General features: G+C 38.1%; 2 protein-coding genes across 35 annotated transcripts in view; one reads left to right on the top strand and one right to left on the bottom strand.

Annotated features, from left to right (window-relative positions):
• szt2 (SZT2 subunit of KICSTOR complex) overlaps positions 1–5,241 on the top strand; it is a 100,628-nt gene extending 95,387 nt beyond the window's left edge. For 19 of the 34 annotated variants that reach the window (XM_083568020.1, XM_083568027.1, XM_083568050.1 and 16 more), the window contains 3 exons: positions 1,857–1,970; positions 3,244–3,312; positions 3,729–5,241. In XM_083568020.1, the coding sequence (XP_083424146.1) occupies positions 1,857–1,970; positions 3,244–3,312; positions 3,729–3,872 (327 nt within the window). In that variant the 3' untranslated portion in view covers positions 3,873–5,241. The remainder of the gene's footprint in view (positions 1–1,856; positions 1,971–3,243; positions 3,313–3,728) is intronic. The other 15 variants (XM_083568031.1, XM_083568028.1, XM_083568053.1 and 12 more) reach the window with 1 other exon arrangement.
• Positions 5,242–8,527: 3,286 nt separating this feature from the next.
• hyi (hydroxypyruvate isomerase) lies at positions 8,528–22,096 on the bottom strand. Its single transcript, XM_083569986.1, has 8 exons — positions 21,564–22,096; positions 19,454–19,565; positions 18,441–18,555; positions 17,526–17,604; positions 15,673–15,722; positions 14,218–14,287; positions 12,308–12,442; positions 8,528–8,856 (listed from the first exon to the last, which is right to left on the bottom strand). Exons 1-8 carry the CDS (start codon positions 21,760–21,762, stop codon positions 8,801–8,803), a joined length of 816 nt encoding a protein of 271 aa, XP_083426112.1. The 5' UTR covers positions 21,763–22,096; the 3' UTR covers positions 8,528–8,800.
• Positions 22,097–22,797: the final 701 nt, after the last annotated feature.

Here is a 22,797-nt window from a genome sequence, read left to right on the forward strand (position 1 = left end):
TGAAGGACAGGACATGACACAAGTGCATATATTTAGAGTGACATTGAGGAATAAAAAGCTTCAGACACACACACTGTTTTCAACTCCCTTCCTTCTTCTCACTAAGCTCTCTCACTGTCTCTCTGTCTCTTTCTCACACACACACACACACACACACACACACAGAATGCATTCGAAGTGTTGAGGGAAGCCAGCCTTTAGGAAACCGCTGCAACATTACATAGCTCTCGCACCTGTGTCGATGTGTTCTAGGCGGCTTAGCTGGTTTTGATGGGTAGCTGACAGCTGCAGTAGCTCGCAGCTCTGCAGGGGAAATACTACACTCATCATCACACAGCAGCACACAAATGGCTAACGAGAGTCTGCAGCTCGAACCTTTAATGTTCCAATAATCTCACAGTAGGCCCCTTGTTTATGTCGCACAGCTCATGCTTACACGTCAAACACTTCCACTGTACATAACCTGTTTGGACAGTCACAGGCTCTAGATGGAGACAGCGTAGGTAGGCAGCATGTCTGGACATCGTTAGCATTCCTGAGATCACACGGTCATGGCAGATCCCTTACGTTGCAGATTATATACCGATATGTTGATGACAGAATTTTGGTACTGAATTGTTATTCAGATGGTTATTACGCAGCTCCGATTCCCTTTGCTGCTGTCTCTCTTCACTTGAGTAAAAAAAAAAATCCTGTTTGATTATTCCCCCCTACAGCCAACACCAGCAAACACACACTCCGTCTTGAATGCTGTTTTCCCCTCGCAAATTTAAGCCAGAAGTCGATGTTGCTCAGATACGCCGTCTCTAATACGTTCGTTTGGATGATGTACGCGCCTGTCAGGCGTGGGCAGGCTCACAATGGCAGGATGGATGGAGCCTGAGGAGGTGTTTCTGCACACGCCGATAAGGCATTGAAAGGAAAGACGCCAAGAATTAGATTTCCTTTAAAAAAAAGAAGAAAAAAAAAAGAAAAGAAAATCAAATTCGGGTCGCGAGCAAAGTGCACAAAAGTTCCTTACGGTCGTGTTTGCTATACGGAATGTACAGAAGTCCTCATTAGGAGCACAACTGACTCATTTTCTGTCGAGATAACGCACGAAACACCAAGGCTCGTGGATGCATTAATGATCAGCGTGTTCGATTTTTGCATCATTCACATTTTTTCTTTGAAAAAAATAAATAAAAAAAATAACACGCGACAACTTTTAACTGCTGGATAATTGGGAAGATAATTGGGAACATTGGAGATAACAGCAGTGGAAGATGGGTTGTTCCAGTAATTTAGCTTCAGTTGCCTAGTAACCATCCCAACATTATGCTATTCAGTTAATATGCAGCTTGGAACCTTGAAAAGTATAGTATTTATTGTATATACATATAAATATTTTTGTATTAATACAAACTTATCAAAAAAACATTTTTGAAATGTATTTCATTTTGTATTTAATTTAAAACTTTGTTTTGACCTTGCCGGGGGACGATTTGCCTTAATAAACATATTTCAGAACAACAGAATACGGTTTTGAGATATTCACAAATTAGAACTCTAAATACAAACCTCAAATATTTTTTTATAAAAACCCAATTTTTGTAAAGCAGTTTAAAGATGTTATAATTAGGGATTCTTTTGAAAGAAATAGTGATCAAACACAACAAAAAGAACTGTATTAATTGGGCAATTTATAATTCACACGTCACCTACACATTAGGATTTTTTTTTTTTTATAGCTGCCACTTTATTCTAACGTATGTATTCTGCACTATAAAAATATAAAAGTATATTAAATCTGTTCATCCATTTCCATGCATCTAAAATTGCTAAGCTTTCTGATGTGAGTGCTTGTATGTTGACAGGAATGCTTTCTGACGATGAATCCTGCCTGGTACCAAAGTCTGATCAAGGTGCTGCTCTCACGTTTCCCACAGAGCTGCAGGCACTTTGTGGATGACTGTGGCATTCAGTACCTGGTAAGAGTTGAATATTTGAAGGCTGTGTTTGAATGGAACTTGTAATGATGTGCTTTTAGTGTGTGAGGTGTAACGAACAGATGTTTAACATTTAACTGGTTGAAAAAAAAGATGTTGCTAAGTAGCAGGTCATTAGAAATGCTAAAATTCTTCACCCTGTCGTTTAACTGGAAATTAAGCTAATGATGTAGCTTGCTAGCATTCAGATGTGTAGCCAAGTCCTTCGACTGGATGATGTAAAGATATCGTAAGAGTGAAAAACTACTGGAAGTAACATTTGACCCTTTTTTTAAGCACCCTGCTGAACTGCACAAGCTTGTTTTCTTTCTCATTTTAAGAACTAATTAATATAGAATGGTTTTGTAATTATTTTCTTATTTTTATTTTAATAATTAAAGGTATTTTAAGGAAATTATAATAATATATTATCAATAATATTATTATATAATTAAATATAATATAAAAATAATTATTTCTTCTCGATCATAAATATAATTAACACATAACACATGAAAAGCACATCAGAAGAAATAAACCTTCCCCTAAACCTCCAATGATAAACTCTGACTCTTAACTGTCCGTGTCACTTGTGCTTTTCAGAAAACAACCATTTACTATCAAATAGTTTGGGCTTTAAGCATTTAGGGATCAGAAACTCTTTTGTTATATCCACTTCTCTCCAATTACATTTCCAAATTATGTACCCTGATTACCTTTTGTGTTTTAATTATATCCTGGGATTTTCTTTTTGTCTGAGTTTTTTTTTTTTTGATTATTTAAAATGTATTCAACAAATTAGCATGAAATCATTCATCAGCATGAAGCCTTGAGTCACCTTGAAGTTTGCTAAATTAAACGGAGCTTGTTCCACTTACTTTCAGAGAGAAGGAGGCTCATCTATTTTACATTTCCAGACCAAGTTTGCAGTGACAATTGCGTGCCTTTAAAACGTTAAATGAAAGTCTCAAAAGGGATTAAGTGAATTTAACACGGAATAATTGTCGCCGTCTTTGGACTGTCAGGTTTATTTCTGCATAATTCCCCAAATGCGAGACTTCAGATTAAAAAAATGGCTTTTGATATTGCTGGAATTTTTTTCTCTCTCATATTTTCCGAACAAACACAGCCGCTGTTGGTGTCTGTGCAAAGAAAAATCAGGGCATGTTTAATGCTTTAATAATTGCTGAATGAAAAAAACAAAAGAATAATCAAACCGGCAAAAGACATGCGGAATTGACACATTCCTGGTTTGAATGTTGCTGTTCATTTTCAGGCCGTCCTTAACCAGAAGTTCACCGATTGCTTCGTGCTCGTTTTCCTGGATTCCCAGGCAGGAAAAACGGTGAGTAGCTCATATAATGTAGGGTCCTTAGAATATTTGAAGATATTTTTCACATGGGTTGGAGTGGAAAATCGTGAGTGGCCTGCTATAGAGCTCTGACGTCAACTCTATTGAAAATGATGAATTGGAACATTGACTGCTGTAGCCGACTTTACCTACACCCTTGTGTCTGAATGAGCACAAATTTCCACAAGCACACTCCAAATCTAGTGGAACATCTTCTCAGAAGAGTGGAAATTTGTATAAATGGGCACTAAGTTTGGAGTTGGTTGTTCAAAAATCATATGAATTTAATGGCCAGGTTTCCACATATTTTTACCAATATAGTGTGTATGTATATATATTTATTTAACAGGAAAAGTTAATAAGGCAAAATGTATTCACATTTTTGTTCTGCACCCTCCTGCCCACCAAAGAGCTTGAAGGTGGTTTTTAGGGAGCCGTTGCCGTCCCAGGCACAGCCGAGCAGCAGTCCTCCTCCACAGCTTGTCTCCATGTACCACCATCTTGAGTCTGTGATCAACACAGCCTGCTACAATCTGTGGACTGGCCTGCTGTAGGACACTGACGGAGGTGGGAACACTTAAGCAAAGGAAAAGGCACTGTGAACATTTATCGTGGATGTATGCGCAAATCTGCTGTGTATGTGTGTGTGTGTGTGTGTGTGTGTGTCTATATATATATCAGGACACACATGGTATAATCTGATGATGAGCATTTAGCTGTGCATCGGAGATAAAAGCACCTGCCGGGACATGCATATCCATTTTAATATTAGCAGAAGGCTTTCAGAAAACTACTGAAAAACCACCAGATGAACTGATGTGTATGGGTCTGTAGAAGCGATCTAACCACTGGATACATCAATCCAATGTGTTTAAGAAGGATGCGCTTTGTTAGGATGCTGAGTGCTGCTGACACGGAGAGGAGAACTACCTCACAGTGAACGACTCAGACTCAGTAACTTCTAAATTGTGAAGTGTTTATTGCATATTTATAGCCTTCAGGACCTTTTTGTCAAATGCCATTGGTGAGTAGAACAGAAAAGGGGCATCATGATGATTTGCCAAAGTCATAATCGTCTTATTCATCGGAGATTTCTTCATTGCCCCCCCCCCCCCTTTTTTCCCTTCAGTTGGCTTCTGACAGTTGATGATATTCGAAGTTAAACGAGTCTTCCCCCCCCCCCCTAAAAAACCCAAACTCGACTAAGCACCTTTGACTTAACATTGGCATTTATTGGGTCATGAGGACCGGTGTATACGACACATGTGCTCTCAAAGTAAATATGAAAGCGTATTACATGTGACCACGTAATGACTCCTGCATGTCAGTGTGTACGCGATAACCACAGCTACTGTTAGCAGTGCTAAGTAATCACAATTTCTTCCATCAGAATGCACAAAATTCCCTTACTGCCATTACTGTCAACCCAGAAGTGCCTAGTTTTTCTTTCCTGAGGAAACTGCTACATCGTCTCAGCGTCGTGAGGAGGATCTTTGAAAATCAATTTTCGGTTGTGGCTTAATTCTGTTATTGTTGTGTGATGAAGAGTCTGTGTCTGAGTTTACAGATAAAGCAGCAGGGAGATGTCTACTAACGCACACACATCGCATGTACCCTAGGGCTCAGTGAGAGCCGTGTGGTTTGTGTGCCTGTGTGTGTGTGTGTGTGTGTGTGTGTGCTAGCCAAATATTAAGGATCTTTTACGAGTGCTTCTGATTAACATTGACTGTCCTCTGGTGGATAAGACAATGTTCACACCTTCTTTTGATTTGCTCTTTTTTTTAGATGAAGGACACTGGACACTGACTCATTGGGTGCATTTAGGCAATATTATAATCAGAGTGTTATTAATTGTACATAATGTACATACTGAATAATTTGTAAGTATGGAATGTAACAATAAAAGAGAAGTTGATACCCAAACTGCTGTGTCCTGGATTAAGACTAGACTAAGCCGCCATAGAGGTCTCTTTGTTCCTCTAATTTACCACCCAGTTTGACAGAAAAAGAAGGCTGGAGGAGGATTCTCGGGAATGTGGTGACAATGGTAGGTTAGTGCATGAGACCTGGTCACAGGTGACATTATCATTAAATAACAAGTATTTAATAAGTTGTTTACAAATGTGGAACAAACAGGACATGTCGAATATGATACCATTACATTTTTTGTCAGATTTCTCAACGGTTCATTGTAAATGTAAGGTCCGGTCTGACAAGATGATGAATTTTAGGCTCTCAGTTGAAAGATCTATTAGAGGTCGACCTGTTGTTTGACCGGTCGATTAATCGATTAATCGACCGGCTTTTTTAATTAATCGGCGTCAGATGATTGTAGGCTCGGGTACCAAAACCCGGTGACATATGCACTGATTTGAGAGGTTTGAGTTCCGTAAATGTTTAATGTAAGCAAGTTTTTGTATCACTTCTTATTACATAACTGTTAGATATTATGAGATGATTGAGGGGATGGGTGGGAAGAAATCGGTCAAAGATATCGGCCCAAAAAAACAACATCAACAAGGCATCATATATCGTCTATCGGCTGCCAGGATTTCTACATATCCGCATCAGCCAGAGAAAAGCCTGTATCGTTTGCCGTCTAGACCTAATAATTACAAAACCACATATTGATGAATATGATGAACTTCCAGAGGTGGGCCGTGCATTTGGTACCTGGGCCTTCAGTGGGGACTTACCCGACTTAATCCACCTCTTAATACCACCACTGTCATCTCGCAATTATAGAAACCATCAATACTGTACAAAAACGCAATATAACAATGCGCAGCCTTACAGAGAGAGAGGCATTTTACATTTGGAGGGTGAATAACATTTTACTAAAGCAAGAAACCCAGTTAAGACAAAATGTTATTAAGACAACTGTGCACCTACATCATCTGGAGCAGTTCAGAATCAATATAAAGTATTGTTCAAAATAATAGCAGTACAATGTGACTAACCAGAATAATCCAGGTTTTTAGTATATTTTTTATTGCTACGTGGCAAACAAGTTACCAGTAGGTGCAGTAGATTCTCAGAAAACAAACAAGAACCCAGCATTCATGATATGCACGCTCTTAAGGCTGTGCAATTTGGCAATTAGTTGAAAGGGGTGTGTTAAAAAAAATAGCAGTGTGGCATTCAATCACTGAAGTCATCAATTAAAAAAAAAAAAACAGGTGTGAATCTGGTGGCCCCTATTTAAGGATGAAGCCAGCACTTGTTCAACATGCATTTGAAAGCCTGAAGAACCAGCGTACTTTGATAAAAAAGTTGATTGGAGAGGGGAAAACCTATAAAGAGGTGCAAAATATTATAGGCTGTTCAGCTAAAATGATCTCCAATGCCTTAAAATGGAGAGCAAAACCAGAGCGACGTGGAAGAAAACGGAAGACAACCATCAAAATGGATCGAAGAATGACCTGAATGGCAAAGGCTCAGCCAATGATCAGCTCCAGGATGATCAGTCTGGAGTTACCTGTAAATACTGTGACAGTTAGAAGACGTCTGTGTGAAGCAAATCTATTTTCAAGAATCCCCCGCAAAGTCCCTCTGTTAAAAAAAAAGGCATGTGCAGAAGAGGTTACAATTTGCCAAAGAACACATCAACTGGCCTAAAGAGAAATGGAGGAACATTTTGTGGACTGATGAGAGTAAAATTGTTCCTTTTGGGTCCAAGGGCCACAGACAGTTTGTGAGACGACCCCCAAACTCTGAATTCAAGCCACAGAAGACAGTGAAGCATGGTGGTGCAAGCATTATGATATGGGCATGTTTCTCCTACTACGGTGTTGGGCCTATTTATCGCATACCAGGGATCATGGATCAGTTTGCAAATGTCAAAATACTTGAAGAGGTCATGTTGCCTTATGCTGAAGAGGACATGCCCTTGAAATGGTTGTTTCAACAAGACAATGACCCCAAACACACTAGTAAACGAGCAAAGTCTTGGTTCCAAACCAACAAAATAAATGATATGGAGTGGCCAGCCCAATCCCCGGACCTTAATCCAATCGAGAACTTGTGGGGTGATATCAAAAATGCTGTTTCTGAAGCAAAACCATGAAATGTAAATGAATTGTGGAATGTTGTTAAAGAATCATGGAGTGGAATAACAGCTGAGAGTTGCCACAAGTTGGTTGACTCCATGCTACACAGATGTGAAGCAGTTTTAAAAAACTGTGGTCATACAACTAAATATTAGTTTAGTGATTCACAGGATTGCTAAATCCTAGAAACAAAAATGTTTGTACAAAATAGTTTTGAGTTTGTACAGTCAACGGCAACACTGCTATTTTTTTTAACACACCCCTTTTAACTAATTGCCCAATTGCACAGCCTTAAGAGCGTGCATATCATGAATGCTGGGTCTTGTTTGTTTTTTGAGAATCTACTGCACCAACTGGTAACTTGTTTGCCACGTAGCAATTAAAAATATACTAAAAACCTGGATTATTCTGGTTAGTCACATTATACTGCTATTATTTTGAACAATACTGTATGTCTCACCAGAGATGCGGACTCATAGTTTGCACCACTCCTCAGAGGCTGTAAGCCAGTGGTACGGCTCGTATTCACTGGTCTGAAAGTGGTGAACAAACCCTTTCCCGGGCTGAAACACGCTAGCTAGCTTCGGGGTTGGCCGACCTCCTCACGATGTCTAGCTTTTCTTCAAAATGGATTTTTAAGTATTAAAATATATATAGTTTAAAATATTACATTGTGAAATTTACGTGTACATCATAGCAATTTCCTTCAATTACTGTTTGAGTTCGTATCGACGTACAGGCAGTTCTAGACAACGCATTCAGTTCTAGACTTATATGGTTCCAGACAAAAGGCTTCATCCAAACAGTCCTATCTGTAAATCTTTGCGTAATTGCTGCCCCAATTTCAGAAAATGCACCTACATTTTCTGTCCTCAGTTTCTGCAAAGCATGCGAGACGTGCTAAATCTCCCTAAATACGCAAGTGAGAGATTTCCTCTTAGATTAAATGTTGCTGACAGCAGGTAGCTGACACAAACAGCTCTATTATATTCTAATAACACTGAAACCTGGGACTGGTCCCAAACCACTCTCTCTATTCTCTATATAGTCCACATGGTGGACTACATCATACTCAGTAACTCGAGTTCTAATTTAGTAAAGTGGTTGCTGTAGCGTCAGTATGTCCGTGATTTAATGTGTTTTGGTGAAACAACTCCACATTACACAGTGACAATGACTTTATTTAAACACATCAAATCACAAACATCGATAAGTTTTGCCTACAGCTCGGGTTTCACCATCATTACAGCATCGTGGCTGAATCCTAAAGCACAAATCATTTTATTACATAGACTCATCTAAATAAATGCAGTCAATGCGCCACATTTTGCATATTCAACATGATGTATTGTTTGGAAATGAGCTGCTTAGTTAGATTTCATTAATGGGTATTAGATATCTGTCCAGAATGAGTGTTTTAAACATGTGACTTGTCAATGTTTACTATCCCAGTATTTCTTCACCCAGTCCAGTCCTTCTTCTGTGGAACCTGTGAAGAGTCGAGAACCATTTCAGTGTTTAAACGCCTCTTTGAACTTGAAGAAGGAAAACATTTATTACAAAATGCGTTTTGTGACTAAAGATGAATAATTACCTTTTTTCATCTTAAAAACATCACATTTGCACAAACATTCTCTTTTATTCTTGGTAGTTGCTCTACTTTAAAAAGCATCCAGTCACTGACAACTTCTCCAGCTGTCTCTTGTGGGCATGCCTCTGTTCTTTCCAGGTTTCTCTTTCAATAATAAATGGTGAAAGCCAACATATATACATATATTATATTATATTATATTATATATATATATATATATATATATATATATATATATATATATATATATATATATATATATATATATATATATATATATTTATTATATACACATATACATACATATATATACACATATATATATATATATATATATATATATATATATATATATATATATATATACAGTGAGGAAAATAAGTATTTGAACACCCTGCTATTTTGCAAGTTCTCCCACTTAGAACTCATGGAGGGGTCTGAAATTGTCATCGTAGGTGCATGTCCACTGTGAGAGACATAATCTAAAAAAAAAATCCAGAAATCACAATGTATGATTTTTTTAACTATTTATTTGTATGATACAGCTGCAAATAAGTATTTGAACACCTGAGAAAGTCAATGTTAATATTTGGTACAGTAGCCTTTGTTTGCAATTACAGAGGTCAAACGTTTCCTGTAGTTTTTCACCAGGTTTGCACACACTGCAGGAGGGATTTTGGCCCACTCCTCCACACAGATCTTCTCTAGATCAGTCAGGTTTCTGGCCTGTCGCTGAGAAACACGGAGTTTGAGCTCCCTCCAAAGATTCTCTATTGGGTTTAGGTCTGGAGACTGGCTAGACCATGCCAGAACCTTGATATGCTTCTTACAGAGCCACGCCTTGGTTATCCTGGCTGTGTGCTTCGGGTCATTGTCATGTTGGAAGACCCAGCCTCGACCCATCTTCAATGCTCTAACTGAGGGAAGGAGGTTGTTCCCAAAAATCTCGCAATACATGGCCCCGGTCATCCTCTCCTTAATACAGTGCAGTCGCCCTGTCCCATGTGCAGAAAAACACCCCAAAGCATGATGCTACTACCCCCATGCTTCACAGTAGGGATGGTGTTCTTGGGATGGTACTCATCATTCTTCTTCCTCCAAACACGTTTAGTGGAATTATGACCCAAAAGTTCTATTTTGGTCTCATCTGACCACATGACTTTCTCCCATGACTCCTCTGGATCATCCAAATGGTCATTGGCAAACTTAAGACGTGCCTGGACATGTGCTGGTTTTAGCAGGGGAACCTTCCGTGCCATGCATGATTTCAAACCATGACGTCTTAGTGTATTACCAACAGTAACCTTGGAAACGGTGGTCCCAGCTCTTTTCAGGTCATTGACCAGCTCCTCCCGTGTAGTTCTGGGCTGATTTCTCACCTTCCTTAGCATCACTGAGACCCCACGAAGTGAGATCTTGCATGGAGCCCCAGTCTGAGGGAGATTGGCAGTCATGTTTAGCTTCTTCCATTTTCTAATGTTTGCTCCAACAGTGGACCTTTTTTCACCAAGCTGCTTGGCAATTTCCCCGTAGCCCTTTCCAGCCTTGTGGAGGTGTACAATTTTGTCTCTAGTGTCTTTCGACAGCTCTTTGGTCTTGGCCATGTTAGTAGTTGGATTCTTACTGATTGTATGGGGTGGACAGGGGTCTTTATGCAGCTAACAACCTCAAACAGGTGCATCTAATTTAGGATAATAAATGTAGTGGAGGTGGACATTTTAAAGGCAGACTAACAGGTCTTTGAGGGTCAGAATTCTAGCTGATAGACAGGTGTTCAAATACTTATTTGCAGCTGTATCATACAAATAAATAGTTTAAAAATCATATATTGTGATTTCTGGATTTTTTTTTTTTAGATTATGTCTCTCACAGTGGACATGCACCTACGATGACAATTTCAGACCCTCCATGATTTCTAAGTGGGAGAACTTGCAAAATAGAAGGGTGTTCAAATACTTATTTTCCTCACTGTATATAATATAATGTTGGCTTTCACCATTTATTATTGAAAGAGAAACTTATATATATACATACATATATATATATATATATATATATATATATATATATATATATATATATATATATATATATATATATATATATATATATTAGTCTATACGTTCTACACATCTCTGTGTACTTTAATTTTAAAAGATATTAGTTCTGTATTTCCTATGAAACGTACTTTTAATGTGAATTAATATTTATCATTCTAAGCACTTTCAGCATTGTCAGCTGGACAGTCATTAAATCAGTCATGTGCTCTCACTTTAAAAAAAAAAAAAAAAAGATATATGCAGTATTTGATCAGAGAAGTGAAACTGGCTTGGCTATAACAACCTGTCAAGAAGAATTACACAAATACTTATGAACTTAAATTTATGAACTGCTTAATCAGATTCATGAATCTACATTTGACCGAGTTGCATCTATACACCCTTGATATTCGATTACAATGCACATCGCTGGTCCCCTTTTATGCCACACTTTTACAACAAACCTCCAAAAATGGAAGTGTTACTAAAGCTAACTCTAGAGGAAAATTATAATTCAGTGCTGTAATCATTTCAATTACTTCCATTTATTTTCGTTAATCTTTGCTGAAATTTGTATAGGTATTAACCATTAGATAACCGGGGCTGCTGGACAATTCACGCAGTATGACTGGCTCAAGAAGTCTACTTGAGCCGATGATTTGTTTTAGCTATCACTACATCATAACTTGTTGCTAATATATGCATACAATTAGGAGGAAAACTTTTTTTTTGTGTTTTTGTTTCTTCCTTGTATGAATTGGCATCCTTAAGATACAAGTGTACTGCAGAGTCTGGTGTAAAACTTGCTCTAGTAGGCTGACCTGAGACATTGAATTACTTATTCGGTAAAAGACTGTAGAAAGAACATTACTCATAATCTTACATCCCAGTGCTCATGTTAGTTCTCACTTTCCAGTATTCTGTATTGTTTAATGATTTATATGCGCACTCCTGATGTCATCCAAATGAGGATGGGTTCCCCTTTAGAGTCTGGTTTCTTCCTCATAACATCTAAGGGAGTTTTTCCTTGCCACATCGCCATGGCTGCTCATCAGGGATAAATACACATTGTTTACCTTAACTCTTAAAATTCTGTAAAGCTGCTTTGAGACGATGTCTGTTGTAAAAATGCTATAGAAATAAACTTGACTTGACTTATTATTATTTTACATTTTTATTATTATTTTTTATTTTTATTTTGTGTTGAGATCCACTGCATTCTTTCTTTTACTTTCAGCTTTAAAACAATAGAAAACAATATGCTGAACAGACACACTCAAATATCTTGTGTCAAAACCAGTCCCACTCACCTAGAGGTTTATATTCACAACCCACGTATCCCTGATAGCCCAGTTCCTCCAGTAGCCTAAGGATGTAAGGGAAGTTGATCTCCCCAGGACTATCAGGTTCATGGCGATTAGGGACTTGCGCAATCTGGATGTGACCTGCATGACACAAACACAGAAGCTATTAGAGTAATAAAGTTGATTTTGTTATTTAATTAGACTGATTCCTTAAAATGATTTATGGCACAGAACCATAGCATATTCAATTTCCTGTCAGGTTTCTACGTAAAACAAAACATGAAATGCAGTAATAAAAATGAATGAAATGATCAATTACAAAATAAAAATAAAAACAACACATTGAAATATCAAATAATCCTGAAATAATTTTCAACATACACCTCGATCGAACTTAACGAACTTAACGCAGAAGAAGGACGTTTTAATGCGCAGTGAAGGACAGCATTTCTGGGACATCTTCAATGGTAATAAGATGTAAAAGGACATGACTCCAGTTAAAGTACATTTAGTGCAGTTTGACCTTTAAAGCCAGATAATAAAGCAAAAGCAAGTTCCATCCTTTCATAAACTCTTCTCGCATGCTGTCATTATAGTTGCTTCGATGTAAACACTTTTTTTGTGTGTTTCTCAGAACTGTGCTATTTTTCTGTACCGTTGCATAGCAGGCCATCAGATCCGTACCCAATTCATGCAAATGTATATCTTAGGGGAAAGAGAACATTTCTGTTGTTTAGTTCTATATGTAGAAATAAACATCGTTATAGTCACTGCATAGTGAATCTTCACCAGGACCTAATTTTCTGTTTTGTCTGTAATTGTAACTCTTTATATTTTTAAATTGTCGAAAATGCAGGGGGGAGGGGAAATGAATTTGATTAACACAAACGCTTTAAAAAGTAATCAATTGAATATGTTTTCTTATCTAGGCAGTGGCAATGTACAATTTCTAGTTTTAATCGGAATTATACTAATCCCGTGTTAATCATGTCTGTCAAATCATGGATGATATGAAAATGGGTCTGACCATCAGTCATATTCAGTAAAATATTCAGAGGTGTCAGTAGTACAATTTATCCATAGCATTTTATTTATTTATTTTTGTAATTTTTTATGCCCTTCAGATAAACCTGAAACTCTGATTCAGCTGAGAAACATAAAGCAGGGTTTCAGGTTTATCCCTGTATATAAGGTGCAATTATAAGGTGCCAATTGAAGAACATAGCATTACAACAAATGTACATTTCTTAATTTTGCTTAGTGTACGTCTTATAAAATTAATAGCTGGCTAGTTACATCTACATTCAATGCAAAATGACATGCAATCAAGGCCGCAATTGTCATTAATGCTGTTAGCATTGAGCTATCATGTCCCCTAACAAATGCTAGGATTCTAATATTCGTTTGTTCCCCTCTCTCTACAAGGGTTTATTAGCAAAACGATTGTACGTTTGGAATTACTAAAGCACCACCAACTTTGGAAAGAATCTGTAGGAGGGTCTCATGTATTTTTAACTTTCTTTTAAACTGTGGTAGGGCAGAAAACAGGAAGTTGTAATGGGTAAAATGGGTTAAAAAAAAAAAAGGTCTTTAAGCAACATCTTTCAATGGAGAAAAGTAAGCTACTGCCAATGTTTCTGCATTTATGTGGTGATTATATATAACCTGATGAATGCTCACTATCTCTGCACTTTTCAATAAAGCTCCTACCACTTCCCCGTCTGCTTACATCATTACTACAGACCAATCACTGCACGGGTCTGCGACGCATTCAGGTGTTTGTTTTTTATATTTATCCTCAAAGGAATAGTCAGGAGTGATCATAAATACAACTGAATGGATTTTGCTTTGCTTACAAAAAAAAACATCTAGTTCGGAAAGTTCAAACCTAGATGACGAGCATATGTATTTCTTGCCTATTAAGGGGAAGTATCTCCGGATGTTCTGCGTCAGGTTCCCGTCCATTATCTGCCAGTGGAAAATGTCCTGCAGGAAGGAAGAAATGATGGCTAATCTCAAGTGCACACTAAAACCTCAAGAGAGTTCAGTGTGTTAGAGGAAATCTCATGCTTCTCAAACGATGTTTTATCTCCACTTTTCTTAATCACACTGAAATGAATCCACCTCGCTCTAATGTTTCTTCAGAGTAAAAGCTGACAACAAACTGAGAAGCATTATAGCCATTTTCTCTTCTGCCTAGATTTCTGCTTCAGGCTGCACAACAAAGTCACCAGATCTGATTTATTGAGCAACGAAATCAAGAAATATAGGAATGTGGCTTTTTTTTTTACCTTTAGAAAACAGTTAGGAGCACGTCACTACTATCCATATTAGGCTTACTGCACATGACATAGCCTTTCCTGTCTGGGCAATCTCTACAACCTTTTATATATGCTACCATAAATTAGTCCTTTACGCCAAGGCTGAAACTGTTATTATTTAGCACGTTGTCAAACTCAACCAATTCTGCCTGTGCCACATATGCATTTTTGTTGTACCTTGAAGAGCCATAAGGCAAGTCTATTAATTTATTTATTTTTTTATTATCTATCATAAAGATTAACACCAGTGACCTAAATGGTTGCTACCCTAGAGCTCTGCCGTGAATTGTAGATAGTGTTTGAAAAAAAAGAAGAGAAAGCAGTTACTACAGGCCATTTCAATATTATTTTTTGGAAGGTCACGCTGGCTGTATAAATCGAGACACAGGGCCTTGAGGATGACACTTGCTTTTATAAAAGACCAAAACGTGTGCTTTTCTATCAGAAAAAATGCAACACATTCAAGGTGCTATTCTGTTCAGTATCATGATGAATAAGGCAGCTCTGTACACTCTAATCACTTCATCACTAGCAGTAGTGCAGTCATGTGCAGCACTTTGTAGTTGGAATAGTATCGGTAATTGTAGAATGACCTGAAATTCTATACAACACTGCGGACTCTGCAAAAGCCTCTACTTTTCCATTGTGGTTTTGGAACATAGTAGAATGGGTTTTTTTTTTTTAAACCTATTTGTACTCTTCCTTTAATTATTAAGCAGGGAAAACCACTTTCTCTCTTCTAGAATATAAGGAATGTGCTTCATCTGGAAATAATGATTTTGTTTTTCTTTTTGTGATGACTGTCATCTGTAGCAGAATAGCATTATGTTAAGAATATAGTTAATATAGTGCTATTCTGGTAGACCTTCATACTGATTTGTTGCAGGCATTATTTTGAAAACCTGACTAGAATAAAAAATAAAGTGTATACAAAACAGTGTAAAAGCTGTGCATTGAAATACTGCTAGTCTGTCATTATAGATTAGCTTTTACGCACGGTCCCTGTTTTTATATGCGTGCATTGTAAATAAAATGTTTTGAGGCACTCACCATCTGCAGTTTGATATTTGGATGGTCAACTTTCTGAAGGATAGCAGCCGCTATAAGCAGTAACAAACATCAGTCGGGCAAACTTTTTAAAAAAATAGCAATTACAGTTAAAGTACAGTGGGTACGGAAAGTATTCAGACCCCCTTAAATTTTTCAATCTTTGTTATATTGCAGCCATTTGCTAAAATCATTTAGGTTCATTCTTCTTCCTCATGAATGTACACACAGCACCCCATACTGACAGAAAAACACAGAATTGTTGACATTGTTGCAGATTTATTAAAAAAGAAAAACTGAAATATCACATGGTCCTAAGTATTCAGACCCTTTGCTCAGTATTTAGTAGAAGCCCCCTTTTGATCTAATACAGCCAGGAGTCTTTTTGGGAAAGATGCAACAAGTCTTTCACACCTGGATTTGGGGATCCTCTGCCATTCCTCCTTGCAGATCCTCTCCAGTTCTGTCAGGTTGGATGGTAAACGTTGGTGGACAGCCATTTTTAGGTCTCTCCAGAGATGCTCAATTGGGTTTAAGTCAGGGCTCTGGCTGGGCCATTCAAGAACAGTCCCGGAGTTATTGTGAAGCCACTCCTTCGTTATTTTAGCTGTGTGCTTAGGGTCATTGTCTTGTTGGTAGGTAAACCTTTGGCCCAGTCTGAGGTCCAGAGCACTCTGGAGAAGGTTTTTGTCCAGGATATCCCTGTACTTGGCCGCATTCATCTTTCCCTCGATTGCAACCATTCGTCCTGTCCCTGCAGCTGAAAAACACCCCCACAGCATGATGCTGCCACCACCATGCTTCACTGTTGGGACTGTATTGGACAGGTGATGAGCAGTGCCTGGTTTTCTCCACACATACCGCTTAGAATTAAGGCCAAAAAGTTCTATTTTGGTCTCATCAGACCAGAGAATCTTATTTCTCACCATCTTGGAGTCCTTCAGGTGTTTTTTTAGCAAACTCAATGCTTTCATGTGTCTTACACTGAGGAGAGGCTTCCGTCGGGCCACTCTGCCATAAAGCCCCGACTGGTGGAGGGCTGCAGTGATGGTTTACTTTCTACAACTTTCTCCCATCTCCTGACTGCATCTCTGGAGCTCAGCCACAGTGATCTTTGGGTTCTTCTTTACCTCTCTCACCAAGGCTCTTCTCCCCCGATAGCTCAGTTTGGCCGGACGGTAAGCTCTAGGAAGAGTTCTGGTAGTCCCAAACGTCTTCCATTTGAGGATTATGGAGGCCACTGTGCTCTTAGGAACCTTAAGTGCAGCAGAAATCTTTTTGTAACCTTGGCCAGATCTGTGCCTTGCCACAATTCTGTCTCTGAGCTCTTCAGGCAGTTCCTTTGACCTCATGATTCTCATTTGCTCTGACATGCATTGTGATCTGGAAGGTCTTATATAGACAGGTGTGTGGCTTTCCTAATCAAGTCCAATCAGTATAATCAAACACAGCTGGACTCAAATGAAGGTGTAGAACCATCTCAAGGATGATCAGAAGAAATGGAAAGCACCTGAGTTAAATATATGAGTGTCACAGCAAAGGGTCTGAATACTTAGGACCATGTGATATTTCAGTTTTTCTTTTTTAATAAATCTGCAACAATGACAACAATTCTGTGTTTTTTCTGTCAATATGGGGAGCTGTGTGTACATTCATGAGGAAGAAGAATGAACTTAAATGATTTTAGCAAATGGCTGCAATATAACAAAGAGTGAACAATTTAAGGGGGTCTGAATACTTTCCGTACCCACTGTATATGCATTCTAGGTTTGTTTACCATGTAAGCGCCTTGTTTTGCACACAAACCACATTTTGAATACGATATACATTTAGGTGAAATTTCAAGAAGAAATTACCCTGATGCGGAGAGTCCAGAAAGTACTGAGGGTCCGTTATCCTTGTGTTGATGGGCTCAATCAATCCCATAATGCCCTCCTGTAAATTAAACAAGCTTAGCTGTTCTTGTGCTCCAAATATATCCTAATAAATAATACAAACACTGTAAAATATGCAACAAAAAAGTACATTTTACGTTCTATTCAAATGAATTAAAAGTAAAAATAATTAAATAAAAAAATTGGGAAATATAAAATGGCTGTCTACAGCTGTTAAAGTGTATGTTTAATTGTAATATTTAATTTACAAACACATGTAAAAAAAAAAAGTAAAATGCTGAACTATAATTTTTAACATTTTTCTCAATTTATCAACAGAAATAAATGAGTTCTTTAAGTAACTGCCACCGATGGTACTTGGGTTCTTCCTGGTTCTTACTTCATCAGTGCCCTTTACAGTGTTGACTCCCTTGTTAAGGTTAAGGTGAAGCTCTATAGTTCCAGCACTGCCACAGGGAGTTATTTAATGCTGAAATACTACAGGGAAGATTGTGCTGACACTGTGCTCTGAACCCAACTTTACTCCAGTCTGGGATGTGCAAAGAAACATTTTTCTGTACTTTAAATACAAGTATATGTAAATGACAATAAAATGTATATCATTTCAGTCATTATAAAGCATGGTGCACTCTTGTTTCTATGTTCATATTCTTCACAATTTTCTATTGTACCGTTTTCTATTTTCATGTATAAAAAAACAAAAAAAACAAAACCCTATCCAAATCAAATCTTTTTGGTTTTGGTGTCTAACCACGGAAAAAGAGTCTCCAGCACAAACAAGACCAGTGCTTTTCTTACCTATACAACATTCACTATTAATACATAAATCCTTTAGGAGGAAAAAAAAAGAACAATTAACAGGTTACACTGTTTTACCTTTGATAGGATATCAGCAGCATATTTTAGGTTCTGCACAAAGGTGGCTTCCATTTCCACACCAACCTCAGACAGCTTTGCCCCTGTGGGTACCCGGCCTGCCATCACATGGATCCTGCAGAGAAACATGTTCACAAGTCCATGCCACAAAGAGCAGTTTCTGTTTATTCCTCTCCTATGATGTCTTAGGTGTCTCCTCCTATGGAATTATTTTAATTTTCAATTTCCTATGCTGTTTATGATTTTTATAGAAAGCTCTCCAGAGAGATTCAGATTATGTAGTTGGATGAGTCCAATTAACATCTTTAAGGTTAATGTCTCACTTACACAAGTGATAAAACAAGGGTGGTGTGATATGGAGTTGGGTTTTATCTCTAAGACAAGTGTGAATTAAAATACTTGCTAAAAAGGAAGTGTAGTTGCTGCTTTTCGGGAACATGTACAGTGTCTGTGGAGGGTAGCATACATTAACACTATGAAAACACTCATGCTATTATGCAGTGAACAGGAAAAGTGTCAAAACTATTTTATATGCTAATTCTTAACAGTTTTTCTTTTAAACACTATGTATCTTCTCATATAGCTTCATTAAAGAACGTAACTCAATAGGCTTTTTTTTTTATTCCTCAAATGAATTTTCATTCCGAAGCTCTAGATGAAATCTACTTGTTTGGGGAAACAATTTTTTTTAATTGTTTAAGCAAAATCTTGAACTTATAATAACTTCTCTATTTACATTTGACTCAAATTACATAAGCATATGTATGACTAATTTAGATACGTAAAGACAATGAACAATATATTTTTATTCTTGTGTCTGAACTTTTCATTAATGTGTGTCTGTGTGGTTGCAATGAATTTATCATTTGCCTTTATTAAGCAAACAGATCAGGTGGCAACATAAGGTTCTGACAAATTATTGTGTATAAATTAATTCAGCACCTGCTGAAGAAGAGCAGAGGCAAACATCTTGTGACCCAGAACAAAACATGTGACTAAAAAGCTAACAATACCTGTTGCAGTCCAGTGCTTTAGCATATTGTACAGCCTGAGCCAAACCCTGTCGAAAATCCTGCTCTCTCCCCGGCACAGCACCCAGGCCCAGCTCACCATTCTTCACATCACCTGAAAAATCACACACACAATTACTGTTGAGTCTGATTTTGGATGCAACTATGAGTTTAAATGAAATAATGCATGTAATTAATCTGCCTCCGTGATACAGAAAGCATTTTTTCTGCCGCTTCAATCATTTAATAGAGTTTCTCATCTTATTGAACCGAATGTGCTTTGTGTGCTTTAGTGCTTTTTGCAGTTCAGACAATTGTGAGGCGTTGAACACTCAGGGTTAGTGTACAATAATCATTTTTTATATAGGAATATTCATATCTTCATCCTATATATGGATACAATATACTAGTTATTATTGAAATATCATCTTAAGTAAAAGAAAGAATAGAATGCAGGGATAGAGAAGTTTTGTGTGTCTTAGGATGACAGGAATAGGAAGCTTATCTATGAAGAGGCATTGTGGCTGCAGGTGTCATTCCATAAAAGCAGACAGAATGGTACAGCTGTGTACCACTGTATTTTACACTACAGTAAGAGTATAATAGCAGCACAGTCCCATTCATGAAGATCATCAACAAAGGTTTACTTTAAAACAATCCAACATAACTAATCTAATCAAGAGCCTGTAGCAGGTGCTCAGAGAACCTCAGGATGGTTTCAGGATGGAGCATTTCGAACAGGACAATGGTTCCAGATTTCCCTGCTCTAACAGACCTTCTTCATGGTGATTTGAAACCCTGTAACAGCACAAAAGGTTTATAAATTGAGCAGAGAAGTAGGTCTCGGGGCCTGGAGCTGGACACACTTGCACAAAAAGAGTTAGGATGAAAGTCCCAGCTCTCAGTGCCTGTCGGCCAAGACAAACACACCAAAGCTACTGGCCTATTTATAAACAATAAAACACCAGAAGCACTATATCTGTTCATATTTCGCCTATGAATTCTGAAGATGTCAGTAATAATACGCTAATTATTTTGTGGACAATGTTTGTGCATGTTTGTGTTACATCATGTTTGATCCATAAAAAAAACCAGACTGCAGGGACCAGCTGCACCAGTTAAGCTTAAGGCTGATCATTAGTCAGGGTGTATATTTAAATCTAAATGAACTATGCATTTAAAACTAGTTCATTGTAGAATTTCAGTCCGTATTATACAGGATATTTTACATCCACGATTAAGACCACTCTGGACACATTTATTTTTACATACTTTTGCATTTTGCTGTCCAGAAAAAGAAATGACACTTTTTATTTAGCCACTGCCTTCCACAAGATCTATCGTACGTTTCAAACATTTCACCATGTAGTATAAACACAGACTCAGCCAAGTTGCTTTGGACAGAGAGGTCTAGCCAATGAAAATATTTTAATAGATGTACATATTCGCAGCACGGTGGCACACGTTTCCTTGTCCCTGGTTTTATCCTGAGTTGGGGTTACAAATTCTTCCAGTGTCCATGTGGGTTTGCTCCAAACTCCTAAAAACAATTGAACTATTATTAGTTAAAAGATTACTCAACATAAACTACCCCTAGGTGAAAAGGAATGAGTAAATGGTGCCTGGTCATGCATGGTGTAGACCGGTCTAGTGAATATTGATTAATTGATTGATTGTTAGGCTGGTGATCAGGAGGTTGTGAGTTCAAAACCCAGCATCACCAATCTGCCACTGATGTGCAATTAACCCTCAAGTACTCAGTTGTGTAGCTTAAATCGAGTTACCATGGATACCTCATATAGGGGTGTCTGCCAAATGCCACAAAGAAAATAAATGAATCGGTCACGATTTAACTCTCAAGCTTTGGATCAAGTCGAAGAGAAACAACTAGAACTGGAACCACGTTCTTCATCAGAAGATAATCAGGTCAATATTAGTGGCAAAAGCAAAAAAACAATAAACTAGTGTGCATGTTGGATGAGCAGCATTTTCTTTGGCAAGGCTCTGACAGGTTAATAGGCACTGTGTATGGTCGGGAGAGTGCTCTGCAGCTGTGTTCAGTTCACTGAGTGTGATAGTTGAGCTTGACTCGGACATGTCTGTGTGCTCTTACCCGGGGGAGTGTTTATAAGAGCCACCTGCAGTCCTGTTTCCTGTCGGACTTTCTGCAGCTCTCTGGGGTCAGAGCTGTACAGCCAAGCCGCCTCCACAGCCTGGAACCCTGCACACGCAGCTGCACGCAGTCTCTCGCTCAGCTCGGGCAGCTCGGTGAACAACCAGGAGATATTCGCGCAAAATCTCAGAGAGGTCATGTTTCCTTATGTGCTCGGCGGCTTGCACTGTTGAGTATTTATCTAACCTACTGGAAACACACACACGGACGATCAGGCAATCTAATCAATTATTAACCTAACGTTTCCCCTGTTAGCATGCTAGTCTGTAGTATCAGCTGTATCACAACGCCAGCTAGCATGTTCGGATTCATTTGTGTGGTCTCAGTGAGAAAGCATATTTTTCTTATTTTGTTTGTATACAAATAAATAAAAATGCGCGAGGGACAGGAAAACTTGTCTTTCAGTTTTGGTTTTTCCCAGTCCGCTTTTGCGACAAGATCCGCCTCTGGACTGATTCTGCTGTCCAACCGTCGAACTTCAGAATGCGAACTGGCCAATCACAGAGCAGGAGCCGGGACACAATGAGCCATTCAGTGCAGAGTTTTAATAAGTTCTTGAAAGTATAACTATGAGATATGAATGAGGAGAAATGACTAAACTGTGAAATATATATAATATATTGATAACGGATAAGGATGAATATAACGTTGTGTATGTCATTACCGAAATTCCCTAATACTTCCCACTGTTATTATATTACCCCTAATATCCTAATATTTCTCATTGTGTTTGTCTGTGTTACCCAAATACCCTAATATTTACCATTCTGTTGTTCGGGAATGACGCCATTTTCCCAATATTTCCCATTGTGTTTCAAGTCAAGAAGCTTTTATTGTCAATTCAACCATATATAGCTGACACAGTACACAGTGAAATGAGACAACGTTTCTCCAGAACCCTGGTGCTACATCACACAACAAAGAGCTAAACACAGGACACAGAGATAAGGACTAAAGTAGGTTGTCTTAGTCAAATAAAGTGCATCATGTGCAACCTAGTGCAAACAGACAACACAAGACAGGGTAGGACATTTACACAAAACACAAAATAGCGCCGCCAGTACACCTGCTGTATGTCATACAGTACAATGTGCAAAAGAGAACTGTATACAGCAGTGTACTTGTAATAAACACAAAATGTAAACACAAAAGGTTGTGCAGAAGGTTGTTTGTC

The sequence above is a fragment of the Silurus aristotelis genome, assembly GCF_946808225.1.
Source record: "Silurus aristotelis genome assembly, chromosome: 2".
Lineage (NCBI taxonomy): Eukaryota > Metazoa > Chordata > Actinopteri > Siluriformes > Siluridae > Silurus > Silurus aristotelis.

What these genes read in the sequence shown, in the direction of transcription:
- hyi (XM_083569986.1), bottom strand. Translation starts at nt 21,762, where the DNA reads ATGACCTCTCTGAGATTTTGCGCGAATATCTCCTGGTTGTTCACCGAG. An exon ending in TCTGGACTCTCCGCATCAGG is followed by an intron (nt 15,723 to 17,525) that starts GTAATTTCTTCT and finishes TACTGCTTATAG; the next exon opens with CGGCTGCTATCCTTCAGAAA. An exon ending in TTGTGAATATAAACCTCTAG is followed by an intron (nt 8,857 to 12,307) that starts GTGAGTGGGACT and finishes GACTCTTCACAG; the next exon opens with GTTCCACAGAAGAAGGACTG.